At 49.8% G+C, this 21,672-nt stretch overlaps 1 protein-coding gene across 1 annotated transcript in view; it reads left to right on the top strand.

Moving 5' to 3' along the window:
- Window positions 1-21,672, top strand: part of STIMATE (STIM activating enhancer) — a 69,965-nt gene that overhangs the window by 40,997 nt on the left and 7,296 nt on the right. The window contains exons 2-5 of the mRNA XM_049861999.1: window positions 7,455-7,503; window positions 10,320-10,415; window positions 14,106-14,227; window positions 20,644-20,756. Coding sequence (XP_049717956.1) covers window positions 7,455-7,503; window positions 10,320-10,415; window positions 14,106-14,227; window positions 20,644-20,756 — 380 coding nt within the window. The remainder of the gene's footprint in view (window positions 1-7,454; window positions 7,504-10,319; window positions 10,416-14,105; window positions 14,228-20,643; window positions 20,757-21,672) is intronic.

The following is a 21,672-nucleotide window of genomic DNA, read 5'->3' as shown; positions in this document are numbered from 1 at the left end:
CTGTGTTTTTTGACTTAATGTCACCTCTTACATTCCCTCTTTGTGACATAAAATGAAACACCCATATGTAAAATCCCAGCTTCCTTCTGTCACTCAGCAAGTCCATGTGGAGCACCCTTCTGGGCTAGGCTCTGAAGAGGTCGCTGCTCCCTAAATGCTGACTCAAACAGCATAGTCAGCATCGTGGAGTATTGTGTGTAGAAAACTGAATGACAGCGTTATATGAGCAATCGGTGACGCACCTGCTGGAGTGATACAGTTAGAATTGGATAATCCATAGTTGCCCTCCTGTTGTGTGACATAAACAGCACAAAACTTCTAGAAGAGTGAGCACGGTGCCCTGGAGTCCTCGGGAGGGTGTGAGCCAAGGCCCAGAGGCAGGTGGAAGCTTGGGGAGTGGGAGGAGCTGCGGGCTTGTGTCAGTGAGGAGGGGCCGGTAGGGTTGGGCAGGGCTGGGAGCCTGCAAGCCCCACTTGAGGTGCTGGGCTCTGGCAAGCCCAAGCGCCCAGTGACCAGATTCACGCACGCTACAGCCGTGCCAAGACAGTCAAGTTGCGACTTTCAGCTCTCAAAGTGGCAAGACAAGGTTTACTAATAGACCGTGCTGGCGAGGATGTGGGAAGGTGAGCGCTCATTCAGTGTTGGTGGAGTGTGAATTGGAATGACAGCAGTGTGACAGATAAGCCACATAGAACCTTTAGCACAGCAGGTCCATCTCTAGGAGCCTGTCCTACAGATACAGACACACACAGGCAGGGACAGCACATGGTAAGGACAGGCACTGAGCACTGCTTGTGGAGTGAGTCAGAGATGGCACGGCCATCTAACGGGAGAGAGCCATGCGAACAACCGGTGAGTTGTACTCCAGGGAAGTTTTCAGCGAGAGCAGCAAGGATGGAGCAGTGTGGCAAGTATGTGACCATTACTCCCTCTCTCTCTCTCTGCCTCCTCTCTTAAAAAGACACCTGTGCATCTTTGTACTTTCCTAGAATGTGTCTTAGAAAGATACATAAGATCCAGGTAACAGTGGGTGGCGCTGAGAAGGGAACTGGAGGGACAGGAGGTTTCAGGTGAGAGGGAGCTTTTTCACTGAGTATATTTTGTACTCTTTGAATTTTATACACTCTCTTCCAAAAGATGTGTTTTAATTCAAATACGACTAAGATGGGGGAGGGTGGGAGCTGTGTTTTAGGCAAGTTAGAGGTGTGCAGTGTAATTAGACTGAAAGCTCTCGAGGGTAGGGACTGTGTCTGCATTGTTCACTGTTGTATCCCCAGCACAGAGTAAGTGCTCAATGTAGGTGTGGGGGAGGGAGGGAGGGAGGGAGGGAGGGACTGATGGAGGGACGGACAGACAGACCTGCGGGCGGGTGGATGGATGGATGGATGGGAAAGCCAAGTGGAGAGACAAGGGGCAGGAGTCTTGTTCGGAGGCAGTTTCATTAGCCGAGGAAAGCATTCACGAGGGCCTGGACTAGTTTGGTGATAGAAAGAGGGAGTTGGCAAGGAAATTGATGGCTGAGTGGGAGGGAGGAGGAGAAGTCACCCCAGAGGCAAGGACACCACCATTCTGTGAACAGAAATGGCAAAGCAAGGCAGGACTGGCAGGCTAGGCAGGGAGACAGTGTGACTGAGGGGCTAGCAGACAGGGCCACAGTGCAGTGGAGCACCACTGGGAGGCCAGGGTGGGGGTGGACACTGGTGAGCCCTTGGCATAGAAGCCTTTGGAAGAAGACTTCTCCCCAAGGGTCAGAAGGAAGGACGGAGGCCTGTGGAGGGAGGGCATAGCCATGGGGAGGTAGAGGAAGCCCACGAGGAGCATTCCAGAGCCCTGGGAGGATGACCAGGGGAGGAGAGCAGGATTGAGGAGTCCTAGGAGGAGGGAGTGATTTTTTTGAGAAGCTACACAAGGCCCTGGAGCCACCTAGAGGAGTGGGGAGAGAGGGTGGCTGCTGTAGGGGATCACAGACCAGGACAGGGGCTGGCTCAGCCCCAGGCCTGGGGACAGTAGATGCAGAAAGGAGGTCAGGGAGGACAGGGCCTACGGCGGGGATGGCAGAACAAGGTTCACTTTCCTGAGCCCCTGTTTTGTGCTGGCCCCTTTCATCTGCCTTCTCTCATTTAATCCTGATGACAACCTGCTCTACCTCCCCCCCCCCCTTTTTTTTTTATACTTAAGGAAATGAGCTTAGAGAGGTGAAGTACCTTATTCAGAATCACAGCTAGAAAGCAAGAGATGGATTCAAAGCCACATCTGTCCGGCTCTGAAGCCCAGGCTCTTGACCACTACTCCCCTGCAGGGTGGTAGGAACCCACACATGACCTCAGGACACGTGAACATAAAGGCTGCTCAGGAGGTGGTTGGCTCCCATCGTCATCAAAAGAATGGAATGGACTGCATCCCACTTTGAAGAGTGGCGTCTGGGGTCTTAAACGCTAGCAAGCAGCCATCTAAGATGCACCAATTGGTCTCAACCCACCTGGAGCAAAGGAGAATGAAGGACACCAAGGACACAAGGTGATTATGAGCCCAAGAGACAGAAAGGGCCACATGAACCAGAGACTACATTATCCTGAGACCAGAAGAACTAGATGGTGCCCAGCTAAAACTGATGACTGCCCTGACAGGGAACACAACAGAGAACCCCTGAGGGAGCAGGAGAGCAGTGGGATGCAGACCCCAAATTCTCATAAGACAGACTTAATGGTCTGACCGAGACTGGAAGGACCCTGGTGGTCATGGCCCCCAGACCTTCTGTTGGCCCAGGACAGGAACCATTCCCGAAGCCAGCTCTTCAGACATGGATTGGACTGGACAATGGGTTGGAGAGGGATGCTGGTGAGGAGTGAGCTTCTTGGATCCGGTGGACACTTGAGACTATGTTGGCATCTCCTGCCTAGAGGGGAGATGAGAGGGTGGAGGGGGTTAGAAGCTGGCGAAATGGACATGAAAAGAGAGAGTGGAGGGAGAGAGTGGGCTCTCTCATTAGGGGGAGAGTAATTGGGAGTGTATAGTAAGGTGTATATTGGTTTTTGTGTGAGAGACTTACTTGATTTGTAAACTTTCTCTTAAAGCACAATAAAAATCATTAAAAAAAAAAAAAAGAATGAAATGGAATCTAAGTGCAGCACATCTCTGACAGGCCCCCATTTTTTGTCTGTCAGTCTCCATCTTCCACTTTTCTCCTTCCTTTGCCCACTAGGGGCTGTTTCAGGCACGAGTTGACTCAGCTCTAGTGTGGCTTGTCTAGAGGAGCCTGACCTACACCCAGGGTGTGTGCCTACTTCCCTCCTGGCCGTTCCTCCACCTCAAGGGATGTTTGGTGAATGTATTTGAAAGGATGCATTGCTTCGCTTTGGCGTCTTGCCCTGTCTGAGTTCTCTCCATCTTGAAGAAACACCATCAACTCAGAAAGATTAGCTCTGCCTGGTGCACTGTGTGTGGCTTCTGAGGGATTCACTGTCACGCCCCTACAGGTACCTGGCTCTCTGTCCATGAGGGACTCAAAGGTAACTCTATTTCTTACCCTCAAAAAAGTCTTATGTGTTCCTAATTTACCACACAACCACCACTAAAACAAAAACAGGTGGCATAGTATAATTTCCCACCTCTGGCGTCATCTTCAACCAGTTCTCTCGCACCTTTCATCCACTCTGTCAGCAAATCCTGTCAGCTTAACTTTGAAAGTACAACCAGAGCCCGACCCCTGCTGCCACTCGCCAGTCAAGCTACCAGGTTTTCTCCCCTGGGTTATCATGGTGCTGATTGGTCTCCTCCCACTGCTGCCCCTTCAGGCTAGTCTCAGCACAGCAGCCGGAGTGAGCCTGTTAAATTTTTAGGATTGCCTGTGTCCTGCTTCCACTTGAAGCCCTGCAGCTACCCCCAGTTTCCACAGGAAAAGAAAAGCGGAGTGCTCACCCTGATTAGAAAGCCTGAGAGGCCCGACCACCTCCCACACTCTACGCCTCTCACTGTCCACAGCCCTCATCTCAGACAGTTCTTCCCCAGAGATCCCCCACCTTCTTCACGTCCCCTTTTGTTGAAGGCGTTACAGCTGCAAACCCCACTTCCCTGCACTCCTCTCTCCTCTGCTGCTTTAGTGTCACCACAGGGGGCATTTGTCACCATCTGATATACTGCATCATCACCTCTCCCCCCACTAGAATCTAAGGAAGACAGAGGCTTTGTCTACTAAGTCCGCTGCCACGTCTCCAGCACCTAAAGTGGTGCTTGTCACACAGTAGGCCCGCAGTGACACATGACTAGATGGTTGGGCACATTTTTCTAGTGTTTTTTTTTTCTCCCTACCAGATTAAATCTGCAGCAGCTCTCAATATTTCTAATTTAATTTAAAAAAAAAAAATTTTTTTTTTTTGACTCAAATATTTTAGGGAAGGGGAATGGGAGGCAGAGGAAGAAGGCAGAATCCACACTGAGCTCCATCCTAAGTTCTGTCTATGGTGCTTCTGGTGTGATTGCTCCCGGCACGCCACCCCACACCTCCGCTTCCTGTCCCGAGCCCAGTGCGCCTCACACGGTGCTTCTGGTGTGATTGCTCCCATGGCACAGACCGGCAGGCACACCGCACACCTCCACTTCCTGTCCCGAGCCCAGCACGGCTCACGTGGTACTGCCATGTCCCACTTGGCTTCAGTAGCTCAAGTCTCTGAGATGGGTTTGCTTTTTTTTTTTTAAGTGAAAGCTGTATGGAAGAATGTTTAAACCATTCAGAATGATGCTAAAAGTCTATCCCCCAATCCCTGATCCATAATTCCTTTCATCAGAGATAACCTCTGTTAATAGTTACTTATGTGTCCTTCTGGGAAAAAATATCTGTGTATACCAGCATAAATATATGTCCTTTGAAAATGGATGTGAACAGAATCGTGGTAGGCATTTTATTCTGCAACTTATTAACAGTGTTATTTGGAGATCTTTCCATATCAATCAATATAAATCTACCTTATTCTTTTTAGCAACTACTTAGCATTGGATTATATGTATGTACTGTCACGTAGATACACCCAAGCTCACACTGATGGGCATTGATTTCTTTCTGGGCTTTTGTTATGATGATGTTGCAGTTACATCTTGGCACATGCCTGCGATAATACCTGCAGCATACATACCTGGCAGTGGCGTTACAGGTTAAAGGGGCACAAGTATTTAACATTTTGATAGATATTGCCAGATTGGTCTCTGAATGGTTTACACTAGTTCATTTCTTTTGGAGTATATTTTTTCACCAACTTTTTATTTTGACAGTTTTTAAGCCTACAAAAAAGTATAAATAATAGTTTAATGATTGCCCAAATATCCTTCACCTAGGTTCACCAGTTTTGTGTTATCACATTGGCTTCTCTTCCTCTTAATTTATATATTCTATAACATATTAGGAAACCCTGGTGGTGTAGTGGTTAAGTGCTATGGCTGCTAACCAAAAGGTCAGCAGTTTGAATCCACCAGGCGCTCCTTGGAAACTCTACGGGGCAGTTCTACTCTGTCCTGTAGGGTCGCTATGAGTCAGAATTGACTCGACGGCAGTGGGTTTGGTTTTATAACACATTAATATATTATGATTATATTCATTTTAGAATTGTTACATATATGATTATATAATTTATGGTATATTTATCATTATAATGTATTATGATTATTACATATAATTATATAACACATAATATTTAATGTTTTTTTCCCTGTAAACCATTTGAAAGTAAATTGCAGCCATTCTGACACTCCAGCATGTATGTCCTAAGAACAAGGACATTCTCCTTGGCTATGCCCTGATGTCTTTAGTTTATGCTGATGGGGACAGAAGAACAAATGAGCATGAAGGTGGCTCTGGCCCTGAGTGGAAGCATTACCGGAATCCAGATGATTTTGTCCTGGTCCAGTGTCCTCCCCATTTCCTTCCTGAGCCCCTAGTCCCTCACTGAGACTCGGCTTGCTTGTGGGAAGGCGTGCTCCTACTTTTGAGGGCCATTCGGACGAGCAGAACCTCTTGGCCTCAACTTCAGGTTCTTGGCCATTGTTGATGTTTTAGGTCTGTGATGTGCTTTGGAGAAGCAGGGTTTATTGATTTGGGTGCCATTTTCTCCATCCTCCTCTCCCTCCCACACCTTCACTGGCAGCTTGGGACTCTGCTGGAAGTTGGATCTTGACGAGGCGTCTTCCGCGAGCTTGCGTCGGTGTGTTTTTTCCTCAGCACTTTTGTGTGGGAGAACCTCACACACGCGGTATTTTCAGTGTTTGTTTCAGTAAATAGAATCCTTGTGGAAATACCCTGCCTGGGGTTTCAAGGAAGCTTTGAAACGTTTTGTTTCCTTTTGTCCAAACGGCTGTGCCTGCAGACCTGAGTTGAAAGTGTGAACCTGACGCGTCTTTTGCCATCTGAAGTTGATCAGGTTGCTGGATGAGCACCCTACTCCTGCTGACTGTCCCTTGGCTGGAAGTACCCCTCTCTTGTGCTGTGACCACAGCCAGCGTCCTTCCTCAGACCTCTCAACTCCAGGAATCCCTCATCTACACAAGTAGCTGAGCCACTTTCTTAACACACAAGTCCAGCCATGTCTCTGACTCTGTGTAGAACTCGTCCCTGGCTTTTCCTTTCCTACATGATGCATTCCAGACCTCTTAGCCCACGACACTTCCTCATTTGTCCTCTGCTCAATTTGCCTTCCTTGTCACCTGCTGTCCCTCCATCTCAAATCCTGCTTTAAAGCCCATCAAACTATGCCGGACACACTCTGCTGTGTGATGTCCCTGCCCTGTGCACGTCATGTTTGCTCTGCCCAGAATGTATCTCCTCTCCCCTCCATGGTCTACTTGCCAAACTCTCACTCAGACTTCAGGACCTGGCTTGGCCATCTCCCATCAGTGCAGCCTCTCCTGACTGTTGCCTTCTGGCCAGGCAGGCAGAGTTGGTCATCCTGCCCCGGAGCCTTTGTTCCACCTCAGGCTCACCACTTCTCTGGTACTCATCACACCATCGTTATGTGTCTGCCCCTGCTAGACAGCTGGCATTACCACATAGCCTCAGTGCCTGGCTTGGACTAGGCACTCAGTAGATGCTTTAGTGGGTAGGTAGACAGATGGGTAACATTACACTTGGATAGAGCATACCTTGAAGTTAGAAGTAGCTACATTCCCCTTTGTTTCCAGTACTTGTGTGAGAGAGCCTTGTAATGAGGAAGAAAATACAATTTTCCACACACTATGAGGAGTCATCCTTCACAGATATCCACTTCTAGAAGCATCTGTACTGGTTGTCAGTAATACCGGGTCTCTGTGGCCTTTCCTGGGCTTGTTGTACAATGTCTTATGTTAAAAGAGAAGAGACCATAACTTCTTAGTATAAACACTCTGAGTGAACAGATAAACCAGCTTGTGGTGTGCATTTGGCTTCATGTTATTGCTTTGGAAAGCTGTTGAACGTCTTTCTTCTCTTTCAGTCAAACGCTTCAGAGAACCAAAGCATGAAAGACGTCCGTGGAGGATATGGTATGTATTTAAGTGTTAACTCATTCCCAGTATGCTTTTGACTGTTTGGGGTTTTGAGAGGGGTGAGTGTAATATACTCAGTTACATAAAACATGAAGTGTCTGGAATCCCTTAGTTGAGCTGATCATCAGGACCTATGTGTGATATGAAAGCACTTCTGTTTCTCCAGAGCCCTACCTTCACCTTATCATCACTCTGCTGTCCTGTTCTGGAAGACGGAAGATAATACAAACATATTAGGCTCCTTCGACTGTGTCTTCCTATTGTGAGATTATGTTTAAACTCCTGTATTCTCTGGTCTGTATGCTTAAGCAGAAAATAATCCAAATTTGGAGATAGATATACCATATAAATGCTTCTCTCCCTAAAACTAGCCTTTCCCAGTCCTAGGATTAGCCTGTGGCACAGCTCTTCCTTTCAGAAAAAATGGTGGTAAAGCTTCAGGATCAGCTTCCAAAGACAAAATAAAAAAAAAAAAATTTTTTTGCTGGTAAGGAGACAGCCACCTCTTGAGGACAGCAGTGTGTCTGCAGGAAGCCTCCTTTTGGGGGATTGTCTTACACTTGCACCTGCCCTGATAGCTGTTCTCCCCTCCAAGGAAAACGTTCAGTAATCACTGTGTTAAAGGCCCCCTTGTAAAATGTCAGGCATATACTTGATTGATCCTAAGTGCACTACCACTAAAAAAAAAAAAAAATATTTTTATTTTTTTATTTTTTAGATGTTCATAATTCTTTTTATTTTCCCCCTAGTTGGTTTCTTTCTTAGTTCTGGGTATTTAGCTTTAGAATGTGTGACTCCTACCTCAGGGTCATGGAGGGACCTGGTGAAAACTGAGATTTGGGGCACTCTGTTTTATATACATCGTCCTTTTATGGGGAGCCCCTAGGTGGTACAAATGATTCACACTCTAGGCTGCTAACCAAAAGGTTGGAGGTATGAGTCCACACAGACATGCCTTGGAAGAAAGGCCTGGCAATCTACTTCCAGAAAATCAGCCATTGAAAACCCTGTGGAGCACAGTTCTACTCTGACACGTGTGGGGTTGCTATGCGTATTGGAGTCAACTCCACAGCAACCAGTCATTGATCCTTCAGTGACTTCTATTTTCCAGTGATTTTAGGAAATGCCTTTCAAACCTTGGTCTCAGGGTTGATCTGGATAATCTTTCCGATCTGAGACTTCATGCTTGACATCCCGTGTGCTCCCCTTAAGTGGCCTGCCCCCACTCTGATGCCCAGCCTGGGAGGCAGAGAGAGGCAGCCAAAGCTGGAGTTCACGGCAGAGGAGAAACTGAAGGCGTGTGTCCTTATTCCCACCACACCCTCACCGCATGAACACAGGGTGACAGGGTGTCTTAAAGATTAACAAGCTTGTTGGTTTCTTCTTTGAAATGCCTGTTATCCAAACCAGGGATTGGCAAAATACAGCCTGTAGGCCGAGTCTGATCTGCCATCTGTTTTTATAAATAAAGTGTTGTTGGAATTGTACCGTCTACAGCTGCTATTGCATTACAGGCTGCAGTGGCCAAGCTGAGTAGTTGCGACAGAGACCACGTGAATCACTGTAAAAACTGCACGGTGGCAGTGTCTGACCTCTAATTTCACAAAAAGGAAGGAGAATCAAGATCAACAGCCCGAGGCTGATTCCCATCAGGCGGACATCAGACATGCCTCCTCTCTCAGCCATCTTTACCAATTCTGACACCATCCATCCTTCCCACGGCACTCTGCTTCTCTGCTGGGTTCGATAATTCATTGTAATGGCCACACAGAACTCAGACCCTACTCACAGTAAGGGGGGTTGCTAGGAAGTAACTGGTTACAGTTCAGGTTCAGGGACACTCAGAATACAGTTCTTCCATCAAGACAGCCACTTCCCAGCCATGCTCACAAACATGCTTTTCCTTGGCCATCAGCCTCTGCCCAAAGGCACTTAGCTTTCTCCCTGGGCTAGGAAGCCCAACACACTGTCTCCTGCTACAGGGTCTCTGCTGCCACTTCTCCCTGCCTAGTGTTGCAGCTCTCTCTCTCTCTCTGTCTCTTTCTCTCCGTCTCCTAGTTCCAGAAGCTTCTCAGCTCAGGGGTCCAAAGGACATGCTAGCTCCTGGCTGTTCTTCCTTGGTGGTAGTGGGATCTTCCCTCTGCTCTGGAATTGGCTCTCTTTTAAAAGCAGAACTGACCAGTCCCCTTGATGGGCCACAGTTATCTTATTTGCACAGCCCCAGCTAATCACTTGGGTGGGAGTTACAAGACCGTGGTGAGAAAGGCCACGCAAAAGTGATCCTTCGCACTACACCCACAAAACCTAAAATATTTACTCCCTGACCCTTTACAGAAAAAGTTTGCCTACCCCTGATCTAGCCCGGTGTTTAGATGGCAGCAGCAGTTTAGATTTCAAACGCAGTACTGGGTTTGTGCAAGTCTTGTTACCTTTGTACATGATCTGCCCATTGTGAGTGAAGCTGAGTGGGAGCTCGTTAAAATAGAGGCATCTGGGACTTGATCACGAAGCAGTGACCGAGTGCTTTGAAGTAAAGAAACAAAAATTAAATACACATTTTAAATATCATTAATCAGGGCCTTTTAGGGATTTCAGATGCAGTGTTATTGACAGGTTTTGAGATGTCGCTGAAATGCCAAGCCTCAGTCCTGACTGCCCCAGGGAGAGGGGACTGGTAATTGATAGGTTGGGGTCTCCCTAGTGGCTTTTTTCCTGCTTCAGACTTGTCATGCCACCTCCCCCCCGCCCCCCGGCCCCGACTGAGTATTGCCGCCCATCAGAGTGATAACAAGTAATCGGTCTATTTTTTCCAGGTTTTTAGATACTTCCAAACAAGCCATAGGAATGCTCTTCATCCACTTTGCAAATGTGTACTTAGCGGATCTCACCGAAGAGGACCCTTGTTCACTGTAAGTACCCCTTTACAAGTGCAGGCAAGGCACCACCACTCGCCTGCTCCCCACTGAGACTGGGGGTCGGCCCTGCTTTCTGCTGGTGGTCCTGCTCCCTCTAGCTCCCCTGTGCTTCTCTGAGAGGTCACCCTGTGTGTGCTGCCCATGAGCGCCCCTCCATGGCTGTTGGTTGGCTCTTAGAGCTTTGCACAGTGACAGTTGCCCTGTGCGTTGGCTTCCTGCTAGCCAACCTGAGTACTTTCCTTTGGCTCTCTAGTACCAGTGTCCATGCAGCCCCTGGCATGACAGGGTAACGCCCTGAAGGAATGTGGCTGTGCTGCAACAGGACATGTGGCGGCTCCTCTGTGGTGTCAGCCGCTGAAGGTCAGAACCGCTGTTGACCTCTGTCATCTGAAGTCCATGGGTGGTTCTGCCTTGTCCATGCAGTCTGCCTCCCTCACAGCCCCCAGAACAATCTGTCTGAAACCCAAACCGGGCCGTGATATGCTGTCCGCCTTGCTGATAGCACGCGAATGGTCCCTCTCATGCAGATTGAGTGGCAAAGGGGGCTCGCCTACCTTGTTCTGGCTCTGTCTCCTCGCCTTCCTGCCTCACACGCGCTGCTCCAGCCACACTGGACAGTTCCTGGGTGCCCCCAGCCCCCAGCTGTCTCCTGTCTCTGTGCTTTGCTCACTCTGCCCTCTGCCTGGAATGTCCCCAGCCCTGCCCTGCCCTGCCTCTGAAGGAGAGCAAGGTGAGGGCTGTGAATCCCTTGTCAGGAGCCTAGTGTGTTTGCAAGATCACTTGCACTGGAAGATACCTTCAAGCTTCTATTTTTGAGTGACAGTTTGCTGTTTTGAGGTTTAGTCCAGCCCCAGATTTCAGGGGGAGTTGTGAAGTCTTCCTCCCCAGTCGTGATTCTAACAACACATTTGTATAGTGCTTACTAAGTGCCAGTCTTTCTTTCCGATCTGGACGGGTCATGATGTGGTTAGCTGGTTCGGGGACATCACCAAGCCAGAGGACTGGAAGGGTGATCTCCCATAGGGAAGTTGGCTAGGGAAGGGTCCCGTCCCTTGGACCCCTGAGCCCTGCGACAGGCTTGTGTCATCTTCTGGTGAATCATCTCGATGCCAATGGCTGAGGCAGGCTGGGAGCCAGCTCTCACCCAGCATGCTCTGGGGCAAGGAGACCTAACTCCTGGTGCAGCCAGGGCCACGTCGCTTCCCATCACAGCACCTCCATCACCCAGCTGCAAAAAGAGGACAACAAAGCTTTATGAAGGCATTGGCAACCTGGATTTAAAAGGCATTGGCAAGGATGGAGAACAGGATGGAAAATGCATCACTAGGGCTGTTGACAGCTGTTGGGAGAAAAGGCCCGAGATGGAGCATGGCGCAGTGAAAGAACACTCGACTGAGAGGCCAGACTGTGGGAGCACAGCTTTACTCCCCTGGGCCTCAGTTTCCCCATCTGTCCCGAGTGCCCTGCCAGCATCACGCGATTACCCAGAAAGTTTCATGAGGTGATGAGTGTAAATGCTTGTTGGGAACCCTAGGGGAACTGGTCAGTGAAGACATTAAAAGTCAGTGCAGGCACGAGAGCTCCAGCAGTTGCCTGAGGAGCTGCCAGGTGGGAGACTGGGAGGGAGGTAGGCACTGCTGCGGAGTATGGAGTGTGGAGTCCGGAGAAGCTGTCAGGGCTGGGCTGGGCTGGGCTTGCCCTGGGCCTTTTCCCATATAGGGTGAAGGGGTTGGGCAGACCTAGGAGGGAAAGCAGGCTTCAGCTCAAGGAGAAGGGACACTTGCAAACAGAGGGGAGTGAGCTGCTTCCTTTGGCTGGAGGGACTCTGTGCTAGGGATGCTGCTCTGGGTTGTAATCAACCTTTTGTGACATTCAGGGTTCTGTGACTTTGAGGAGTGTGACAACACATCTGTATAGTGTTTACTAAGTACCAGGCACAGTTCTAAAAAGTTGGCATATATTGATTCATTAACCCTCACAATAGCCCTGTGATATGGATACTTTCATTACCCCCATTTTTCAATTGGGGTAACTGAGGCACAGAGAAGCTATGTAAATAGCTAGAGTTCACACAGTCAGGGAGCAGTGGAGCTGGAATTTGAACCAGACAGTCTGGCTCCAGGGCCCACATGATGCTCCACTGCCTGCCCAGCTCACTGCTATGTTGAGACACCGGACACAGCATTGGAACTTTCTGTCTTTATTCCTAGGGCCTGGTGCAGAGCAGGCTCAGTAAATACCTGGTGAGTAAAGGAGTGGACCAGCGCATGTATGTCCATCAAGTGTCCTCGTTATTTTCAGGCTGGGTCTCAGAGGTGAGAACTGTGGCAAACCAGTGAATGTGTTTGAGAGCAGCATAGCCCAGGACCAAAGCTCAGCTGTAAACTTGAAGAGAAATTGCCTTAGAGGCCGGTGTCTCTGGTCTGTGGAGGAGAAAGTGCCTTGGAGGCCTGTGTTCTTCCTTCAGTCTCTGGTCTGAGAGTGACCCCTTGTGATTTCAGAGAGGAAAGGCAGGCAGGAGAAAACTGCCTTTCTCCCTCCCTCTCTGACCGCCAGCCACCAGGGCCCTGAGCAGAGCCAAGTTCGTTCCCTCGGGACCAGAGCGTGCTGTGCACATCACCAAAGCCCAGGGGCTGGGGGAGGCTGTGAGTCTGCATAAAATGCCTCAAACTTCAGCCCCTCAAAATCTCACCACTGGTCTTGTGGTGACCCTGGAGCTCATCCAGAGGGATTTCCGGGCTGTGTGGTATCATAGAGGGCTTGTGGTCAGCAGTTCTCCATAGATCTGGTGCCCTCACACACATGGGCCCCCGAGTCATCCCTCAGTAGCAGGGCCAGGCAGGGTGTCGGGATGCTGGTCTGGGGTCAAAAATGCTCCCCCTTCTCACACTTCCCAGATAAGCTTGCAGCAACTTCTGCTGTCTGGCAGGTTTCTGGGTTCAGGCTTATCGAGGGAGGGTGGGTAAAATGCTGCTCCTTGGTAAGGAAAAGAAGATTTTGTCAGACAAATGGAAAATAAAAACACGTGGTCCTTGTGGGCGTCCTATCCTGACCCTTCTCCTTTTTTTCCACCAGTTTTCTCGCCTTTTCCAGTGGAGAGCAAAGCTCTCTCTTTAAACTGTGAAAGTATTTGTGTGCGCTTGACCCTGTGGCAGGCTCTGAGCTCCTGGGTGCATGAGGCCCCCGTGGCCCTGCCCTCTTTGGTCTGAGAAACCCCAGCAGCAGTGCTGTTGGGGCCGTACACGGTGCACCGCCAAGGAGCGAGCAGAATGATGGATCAGATTTTTTTGTAATCAATGGCTGTTCTGTTTCTGTTGATTTCCTCGGCTGTTCGAGGTACTGTGTCTTCTTTCGAATCTTCACTTGGCAGGAACAGTTCTTTAAGTTTTGTCCCTCCTCCGCCCCTCCAAGTTGTTAACCCCCTGATGAGCACTAGCACCTTGTCATGAGGAGGCTTTAGAGAGAGCTGCAGCCTCTCACAGAGGCATGCTGAAGGCTGCCTGCCCCCCAGAACAAGCAAGGCACACAAACAGCTCGCTGTGCCGGTCAGCTTCTCCTCAGCCCTGCAGCCCGGACCTACAGCCGCCTAGATCTCTGGCCTGGCAAGCCCAACCCTGAGGGCTTAGCGGCTCTTGCTCCCTGGGTGGCCCTTCCTGACCACACTGATGTGCCCTGTCTTCCCAGGTACCTCATCAACTTTCTCCTGGATGCCACGGTCGGCATGCTGCTTATCTACGTGGGCGTGCGAGCCGTCAGCGTCCTGGTGGAGTGGCAGCAGTGGGAGTCCCTGCGTTTTGGCGAATATGGTAATAACCACACCGTGGACCCTGGGTGGTGGGGGCTGCCTGGAGGGAGCCCTACTCCTGCTCTAGCAGCGACACTCCGGGGAAGGTTTAGCTCTCTCTCCTCCATGTGGCAGAGGGGATTGGTTTCTGGGCCTGATCACCATCCTCTCAATGGTGTCAGGAGGCCACTTGTCTGAGGTATGTGGGTGCCCACCTCACTGCCGGGGCCATCTCTTTAGTGACAGGGAAGGTGGCAGGAGTCACCCTAGATGCAGGGAGAAGCCAGATGTCAGCATCACTCCAGAGGGCAGTGGTGGTCCCACCCACAGGGGCACAAGGCAACCTCACTCTGCCACGCTTCCCACAGAGCTCTCCCTGCCTGCCCAGCATGTTTGAGAGACCAAGAGTCTCCTCACCTGCCCAGCGTGTTTGGAGGACTGGGCTGCTCTTTCCTGGGAGGTGCTTAGGAGGGAGGTACCAAATCCGGCCCTCTTTGTGCTGATGTCTGCACCTGTCCTGTCGCTGGGCGATTCCACCAGCAGCACAGAGCTAGCAAGGCCAGCACTGGAAGGCCCATCCCCCCCAGCCCCAGACAGGTAGCCTAGCTCTGTCTCCCGGCTGCAGGCCAGTTCCCGTCCACCAAGTGCGTGTACCTGCCACCAGGGACACCAGCTCCATGTGCACTCAGGGACATACTCTAAAGCAGGGGATCCCTCCCATTGGGCACAGGCCTGGGTGGGAAGCTTCTTCGTGGCTGGCTCCGAGCGTGGTTGCGGTGCCTTTTACTTTATAGTCCCAACAGACTGCTGGATGTGGCCTTGACAGGGACCACCTGGCAAGGTGCCTTCTTGGGGCCCTCTGGGGCCCATCTCACCCAGGACACAAGGTTAAGGGGTAATGTCAGCTCTTTCCCCACCTTCAGACCTTCAGAGCAGGCCGCGGCCGTCTGCTGATGTGAGGTACGAGCTCCTCCTCTCGGTTGGTGCCACATCAGTCGAGCATTTGCCATGAAAGGGGCACAAGGGACAAGGGTGGAATGTGGGTGGGATCCTGGACGCCCACTCTCCTTTCCTGGTCATGCCTCCCAGAGTGCTTCTGCCTCTGCACCCCAAGGGCCACTCACTGGAAGGGTGAGTGAAGACTCTCAAGGGGCTGACATTTTACAAGAGGAACCCATTTGTGGAGCTAGCTATGAGAGGTCTGGGTATTTCTAGAAGTCATCAGTAATTATCTCCAGTGAGGGGAGATGAGCTCAGGGAAGGGCTTTTCTTAGCCCAGTTACCTGATGCCTGATGAGTCACTAACTTAAGATAGCACCACCTGTGGCTCCAGAGAAGGCTTCTGAGAAGCTCTAGTTCATTGATTCCTGACCTTGGAGAACTGGAATGAACACAGCTCAAGTGGCCCAGTGGACACTCTAAATGTCCACATTTATAAAAGAGGCACCCAGAGACATTAGGTGGCACAGGAAGCTCACCTAGCCAGTGTGTGGTGGGACCCTCATGCCTTCTACACTGGGACACTTCCCACCACCCTCAAGAACAGTGCTTATAGCTGGTGCTTTGCTGTTAAGAACCTTCTGAAACTAGATGGTGCCCAGCCACCACTGCCAAATGCTCTGATCAGGGCAGGATAGATAGATCCTGACAGAAAAGAAGAAAAACACGCAACAGAACTGCAAATTCTTAAAGAATCCAGACTTTACTGGACCTATTGAGGCTGAATGGAAACCCTGGTGGTATAGTGGTTAAGTGCTACGGCTGCTAACCTAAAGGTCGGCAGTTCAAATCCGTCAGGCGCTTCTTGGAAATTCTATGGGGCAGTTCTACTTTGTCCTATAGGGTCGCTATGAGTCGGACTTGACTCGACGGCAACAGGTTTTTGTTTTTCTTTTTTTTTTATTGAGGCTGAGGAGCCCCCGAGACTATAGCTCTGAGTTACTCTTTAAACCTTGAATTGAAGCGATCCCCTGAAGTCGCCTTTAAGCTAAGTAACAGTCCAGCTCAGAAAGTAAAGATTGTCACTCTTGAGTATTGTATCCTTTTTTGGCAAGTGATCTCTGTAAGACCAAGTGGTCAGCAGCTATTTTAAAGCACAGATGAGAAGGTCGGAGGTCAGGGAGTTTAAGTTAATGGGAGTGAAACAACTAGAACAGAAATAGCAAGAATGTTGACACATGTGACGAATACAACCAGTGTCACTGGCCATTATGTATAGAAACTGGAAGGGGAGCAGGTTTTGCTGTGTATATTTTCACCAAAAATAAAATATTTTTAAAAGAGAATCTTCTAAAAGGCAGGACTCTGGACTGGACTGTAGCTGAATGGTGCTAAGTTGGATCCATCTCCAGCCAGTTAGGTGCCGCTCAGTGACTGGGAATGGAGAACAGGTGTGATCCTGACATACCAGGCATTATGACACCACCTGTTCCCAGTATGTTTGTCTGCAACCCCAGGATTAGATTGGAAGGAAGAAGGCAGTGGTCGTTTGAGCTTCCTGCATCCGTTCCGCCCTCCTTTCCCCACGTGGCCTGCCTCAGCCCCTGCCCTTGAGTCATCTTACCACTGCCTTTGGGAGTCAGCATCTTCAAGCCAGGGTGTCTTTAGATAAAGCTGCCCTCACCAGCAATGGAAGGATGGCCTGTGTCCCCAGTCACCTGTTAGTTCTCTTTTGGTGCTGTAACAAATTACCACAAACTTAGAGGTTGAAAGCAACACAGACGTCTTACCTTGCAGCTCTCGAGCTCAGAATTCCAACATGGGTCTTACTGAGCCAAAATCCAGGTGTTGACAGGGCTGGTTCATTTCTGGAGGCTCTAGGGAAGAATAATTTCCTTGCCCTTTCCAGCTGCTAAAGGCCATGGCTGCCTTCCATAGCTCCTGGCTCCCTTCCTCCATCTTCAAAGCCAGAAACGGGTGGAGCTCGTATCACTCTGACCTCCTGCCTCCCTCTTCCACTTTTAATTGCTCCTGTGATAGTATTGGGTCCACCTGGATATTCTAGGACTGTCACCTTTTCTTAAGGCCAGGTGATTAGCAACCTTAATTCCATCTGCAACCTTAAGGTAATTCCCTTTGCCGTGTAACCTAGCATATTCACAGGTTCCAGGGATTAGGATGTGACCATCTCTGGGGACTGTTGTTCTGTCTGCCACACCTGTTATCCAGCCCATCCAGTTGGGGGAGGTGATTGCATATAGGCCCATGTCTTAGTTATCTAGAGCCGCTATAATGGAAATACCACAAGTGGGTGGCTTTAACGAACAAATTTATTTTCTGACAGTTTAGGGGGCTAGAAGTCCAAATTCAGGGCACCAGCTCGAGGGGAAGGTCCTTGTTTCTTCAGCGCTTGTTTCCTGGTTCCTTGGAGATCTCCATGTGGCTTGGCATCAGTCTTCCCCATCTCTGCTTCTCTTGCTTGCTCATTTAATCTCGTTCATGTCTCAAAAGACATTGACTCAAGACACACCCTACACTAATCTTGCCTCAGTCACCTAAGACAGCCCATTCCCAAATGGGATTATAACCATAGGCATAGACTAGGCTAGGATTTACAACACATAGATTTAGGGGAACACAGTTCAACCCCTAGCAGCTCTTCAGGTCAATGAAAAAGGAGACCTTGTTTTCTAGGTAGCTTCCTTTGTTCATAGAGGTGAACATCATGAGCTTGCTAATAAGGGCATGGGACTGGAGGAAATGAGCCACACAGCCTTGCGGGGAGACAGGATCCAGGTTATATGTGGGGTCTGCAGTCTCTTGACCAGGCCACTTTTTCCCTATGCAGAAGCCCTGAAACCAAGGTCTATGTCATACCCAAGGAGCCCTGGTGAAGCAATGGTTAAGTGCTCAGCTGCTAACCAAAAGGTTGGCAGATCGAACCCACCCAGTGGCTCCATGGGAGAAAGACCTGGAGATCTGCTTCTGTGATGATCACAGCCTTGGAAACCCTATGGAGCAGTTCTGCTCTGTCCTGTAGAGTCACTATGAGTCAGAAATTGACTCGACAGCACCCAACAAAAACATGCCCCACAGGGTGGTTTTTGGGATTAGCTACTCATGTCCATCCAAACGCTCCTTCCAGAAGCCTCTCTAGACACAAACGTGTCTTTTTGGCCTCCTTTTGGCCCCTGGAAACCCTGGTAACGTAGTGGTTAAGACCTACGGCTGTTAACCAAAAGGTCAGCAGTTCGAATTCACCAGGTGCTCCTTGGAAACTATGGGGCAGTTCCATTCTGTCCTATAGGGTCGTTATGAGTCAGAATCAACAGCAATGGGTTTGATTTTTTTGGGGGGGGACGGGGGGAGGCCCCTATTCCTTCAATTTACCCTGAGAGAGAAATTCAACAACAACCGAACACCCCCATACCTGAGCCTGTCCATCCAGTACAGTAAAAAGCAGGACGTGAGAACACCCAGGATGTCTCCTTAAGAGCTGAGGCGACAGGAACGTTTTAAAGACTCAAATGAGGCAGGACTCAGGAAACAAGCCGCACATGTGCACTCATTCCAGCCGTGGCCTTGAGCGCCTGGCTGCAGAAAAGGAAGTGGTATGCCAGTGTAGGATCACAGATGAGTCGTCTTTTTTTGCCATGTTTTTGAACTTTCTTATAGCATCTAAATAAAAAAAAAAAAGGCAGCTGCAGCTAAGTCGTGAAGCAAGAACTCAAAACAGTGTGAGGAGGCCACATAAGGTAGACAGGAGGGAAAACGTTTTCCTCATTATCAGTCACTTAAAACAAGAAATGGAGTGAGTACACTCTGAGCAAATACATTTTATTTTGATATTAAATAAATATTGCCACTTGTTCTGTTGACTTTGAAATGTGCCAGTCCTGCTTCAGGGATATTTCCTACTAGTAATATCTGTCTGCCTGTCCCCAGTCTCACTTACCGGTTTTTAACAAATATTTTGCTTGTTGTTGAGAACGTTCCTCAGTAAGGTCACGTGGTTTACTGAAAGGCTTGTGAAACGCCAATAAAATCCAGCTGAGAGGACTTGTACTTCTGAAATGTGTGCGTGTGTGTGTGTTTTCTGCTCAGACGTCCCTTAAAGTAAAATTAGACAAGAAGACCTCAGAAGAGGCAAGTGATGCCTTTCCACGTGCTTTCTGCCATACGTCGCCTGTGGTTTTCCAGAAAAGGGAATGGCCCGGGCTTTTGTTCATTACTGCTGCATAAAGGCATTTACTTGCTCTTCCACTGGGTGCAGCTGGCAGGCTGGGGCAGGGCCGGGGCCTCCGGCTTAGATGCCTGCCGAAGGGTTGTTACATAAACGGTAGGATCAAATGAGAAACAGGAGATTTCTGTTGGGGCCACATTCTCTTCTCACTGCCTGGATTGGGGCTTTCACCTGCCCTGAAATGTTGCCCCCCATCTCCTCTTCTGGCCGTGGTCAGACAGCTCCAGGACAAGTCCCTGGGGGCCTCCCCCATCTCCACTGTCCACTCCAGCTGTGCAGGGTCTCCCACTTTGGAGAGGCGTGTGTGGCTCCCTGAGGGCCCGTTCCTTGGTTCTGCGTCACTGAGAATGAAGATCCTTCCTTGGAAGGGCTCGTCCTCCTCCTTCACCCAGTCCCTTCAGGAGGGACGTTTTGGAAGCGCTCTGGGGCCTGAGTGTTCCCCAGCTTGGACTGTTGGATCCCTTCTTTTCTCAAACATGATGGCTGGTAGAATCAGACTGGCCTTTGTCACACCCTTGGGCATGGCCCGTCACTCCCGCCCCCTGCTCTGAAGTCTTGTCTCCTGCCAGGGCATTTTGGGTGACCTCTACTAGGCACCTGGGATCTGAATTCCTCCAGAGTCAGGTTTCTGCTAGGGAGTGGGGGCAGGGAGCATGTCTTTGTCATCTAGTGCTGCTATAACAAATATCACAAGTGGATGGCTTTAACAAGGACAGGGTAGAACTGCCCTGTGGGGTTTCCAAGGCTGTAATTTTTACAGAAGCAGACTGCCATATCTTTCTCCCTTGGAGCAGCTGGTGGGTTCGAACTGCCTGCCTTTTGGTTAATAGCCGAGTGCTTTAACCACGGCATCACCAGGGCTCCTTGATAGTACCACAGTCCTGGATAAATCAACAACAGATAACAATAGCAGTCTTGCCTAACAGCTTCTGCTGCCAGGGAAGCAGGAGAGCCAGCTTTTCTGAGCTCCAGCAGTGAACACTTTGTCCTTTAAAATTAGATCTTCGCATCTCTTCAGCGAAAATGAAGAAAGGAGGGCCACTTTGGTACTCTCCAGTTTAGGAATTCTCTTACCAGTGTTATTTAAAACACCCTCATTTCTCTGTTAAGGATTAAGTGAATCTTAGCACTTTGGGGGGCTCGTTAAGTACTTTTAGAGCCAGGGTTCTGGGGTATGGACGGGGTGTGTGGGAGTAGGGAGGGGCCTTCCCAAGCCCAGAGCCCCCATGTGACCAAGCGCCTGCCTGTCTCTGCAGGAGACCCCGTGCAGTGTGGAGCCTGGGTCGGGCAGTGTGCCCTCTACATCGTCATCATGGTTTTTGAAAAATCTGTGGTCTTCATCGTCCTCCTGATACTTCAATGGAAAAAGGTTTGCCTCTCTTCCCTGACCCTAGCAGCTCCTTGAGCAGCTAAGAAGGACACTTCCTCCCTGCCCTCCACCCCTACCCCCACCCTATCAAAAAACCAAATGTGTTTTCTTCTTTGCTTTTAATTCTTGAATGCACCCTGGGTTTGGTCTGGTATGGCAGCTACTGGCTGGCTCTCAGGAGTGTTAGCTTGTCATTCTTTTACTTAGCGTCCATCTGCTTCATTTATACAAACGTCTGCTCTAGATTGTTCTTGTTAGCCGCCTTTGAAAGCCTTAGGATATAGAAAGTTAATAAAAATGCAGGCCCTGCTGTCAGGTTGCTTCCTGTCTGATATTAGTCTCCAGGCCTCGCAGCTGCATCAGGAGGGTATCCTCTACACGTTCACAAACACTCCTCTCCCGCCCTCTCTTGGCCAGTGGTTTAATGGAACTGTGGTGCCCAGGCACCATCCTTGGTCTGACCACAACCGTGTTGATGCCCTGAGAGCCCACAGGTTCCCCTGCCTCTGCCTTCTGCCCCCAGTGCTATGCAGATACGCCTTCACTGCTCATTTCCAGGGGACGCCACGTGAAACCAGCCTAAGAGCCTTCAGGAGCAAGCAGCTCAGACTTTGGCCTCCCATTGGTTTTATTTGTGGCTGAGTTTTGTTTCATTGTTTTAAGAAAATAAGTGAGGACTTTTCAGAGCCGTTGTGCTTCAGGAGGTGGTTGGGGTACAGATTTCTGTTGGGAATGGTCTGGCCTCACTGCTAGTGTGTGTAGCGAGTGCCTCCTGACCTCACTCCCTCCAGCTCCCTGAAGCGGGCACTCCTCACTGTGAGCTGCAGGCCACACCCACCCTCCAGGAGCCAGGTGTAAGTCCACACTGAGGGAAAAGCTGCTAAGACCAGTCAAAGTGGTCTCCAAGGTGGGGGTG

The sequence above is a fragment of the Elephas maximus genome, chromosome 20, assembly GCF_024166365.1.
Source record: "Elephas maximus indicus isolate mEleMax1 chromosome 20, mEleMax1 primary haplotype, whole genome shotgun sequence".
Lineage (NCBI taxonomy): Eukaryota > Metazoa > Chordata > Mammalia > Proboscidea > Elephantidae > Elephas > Elephas maximus.
The sequence above is the reverse complement of the archived record's forward strand: the minus strand, read 5'-3'. Positions and strand labels throughout refer to the sequence as shown.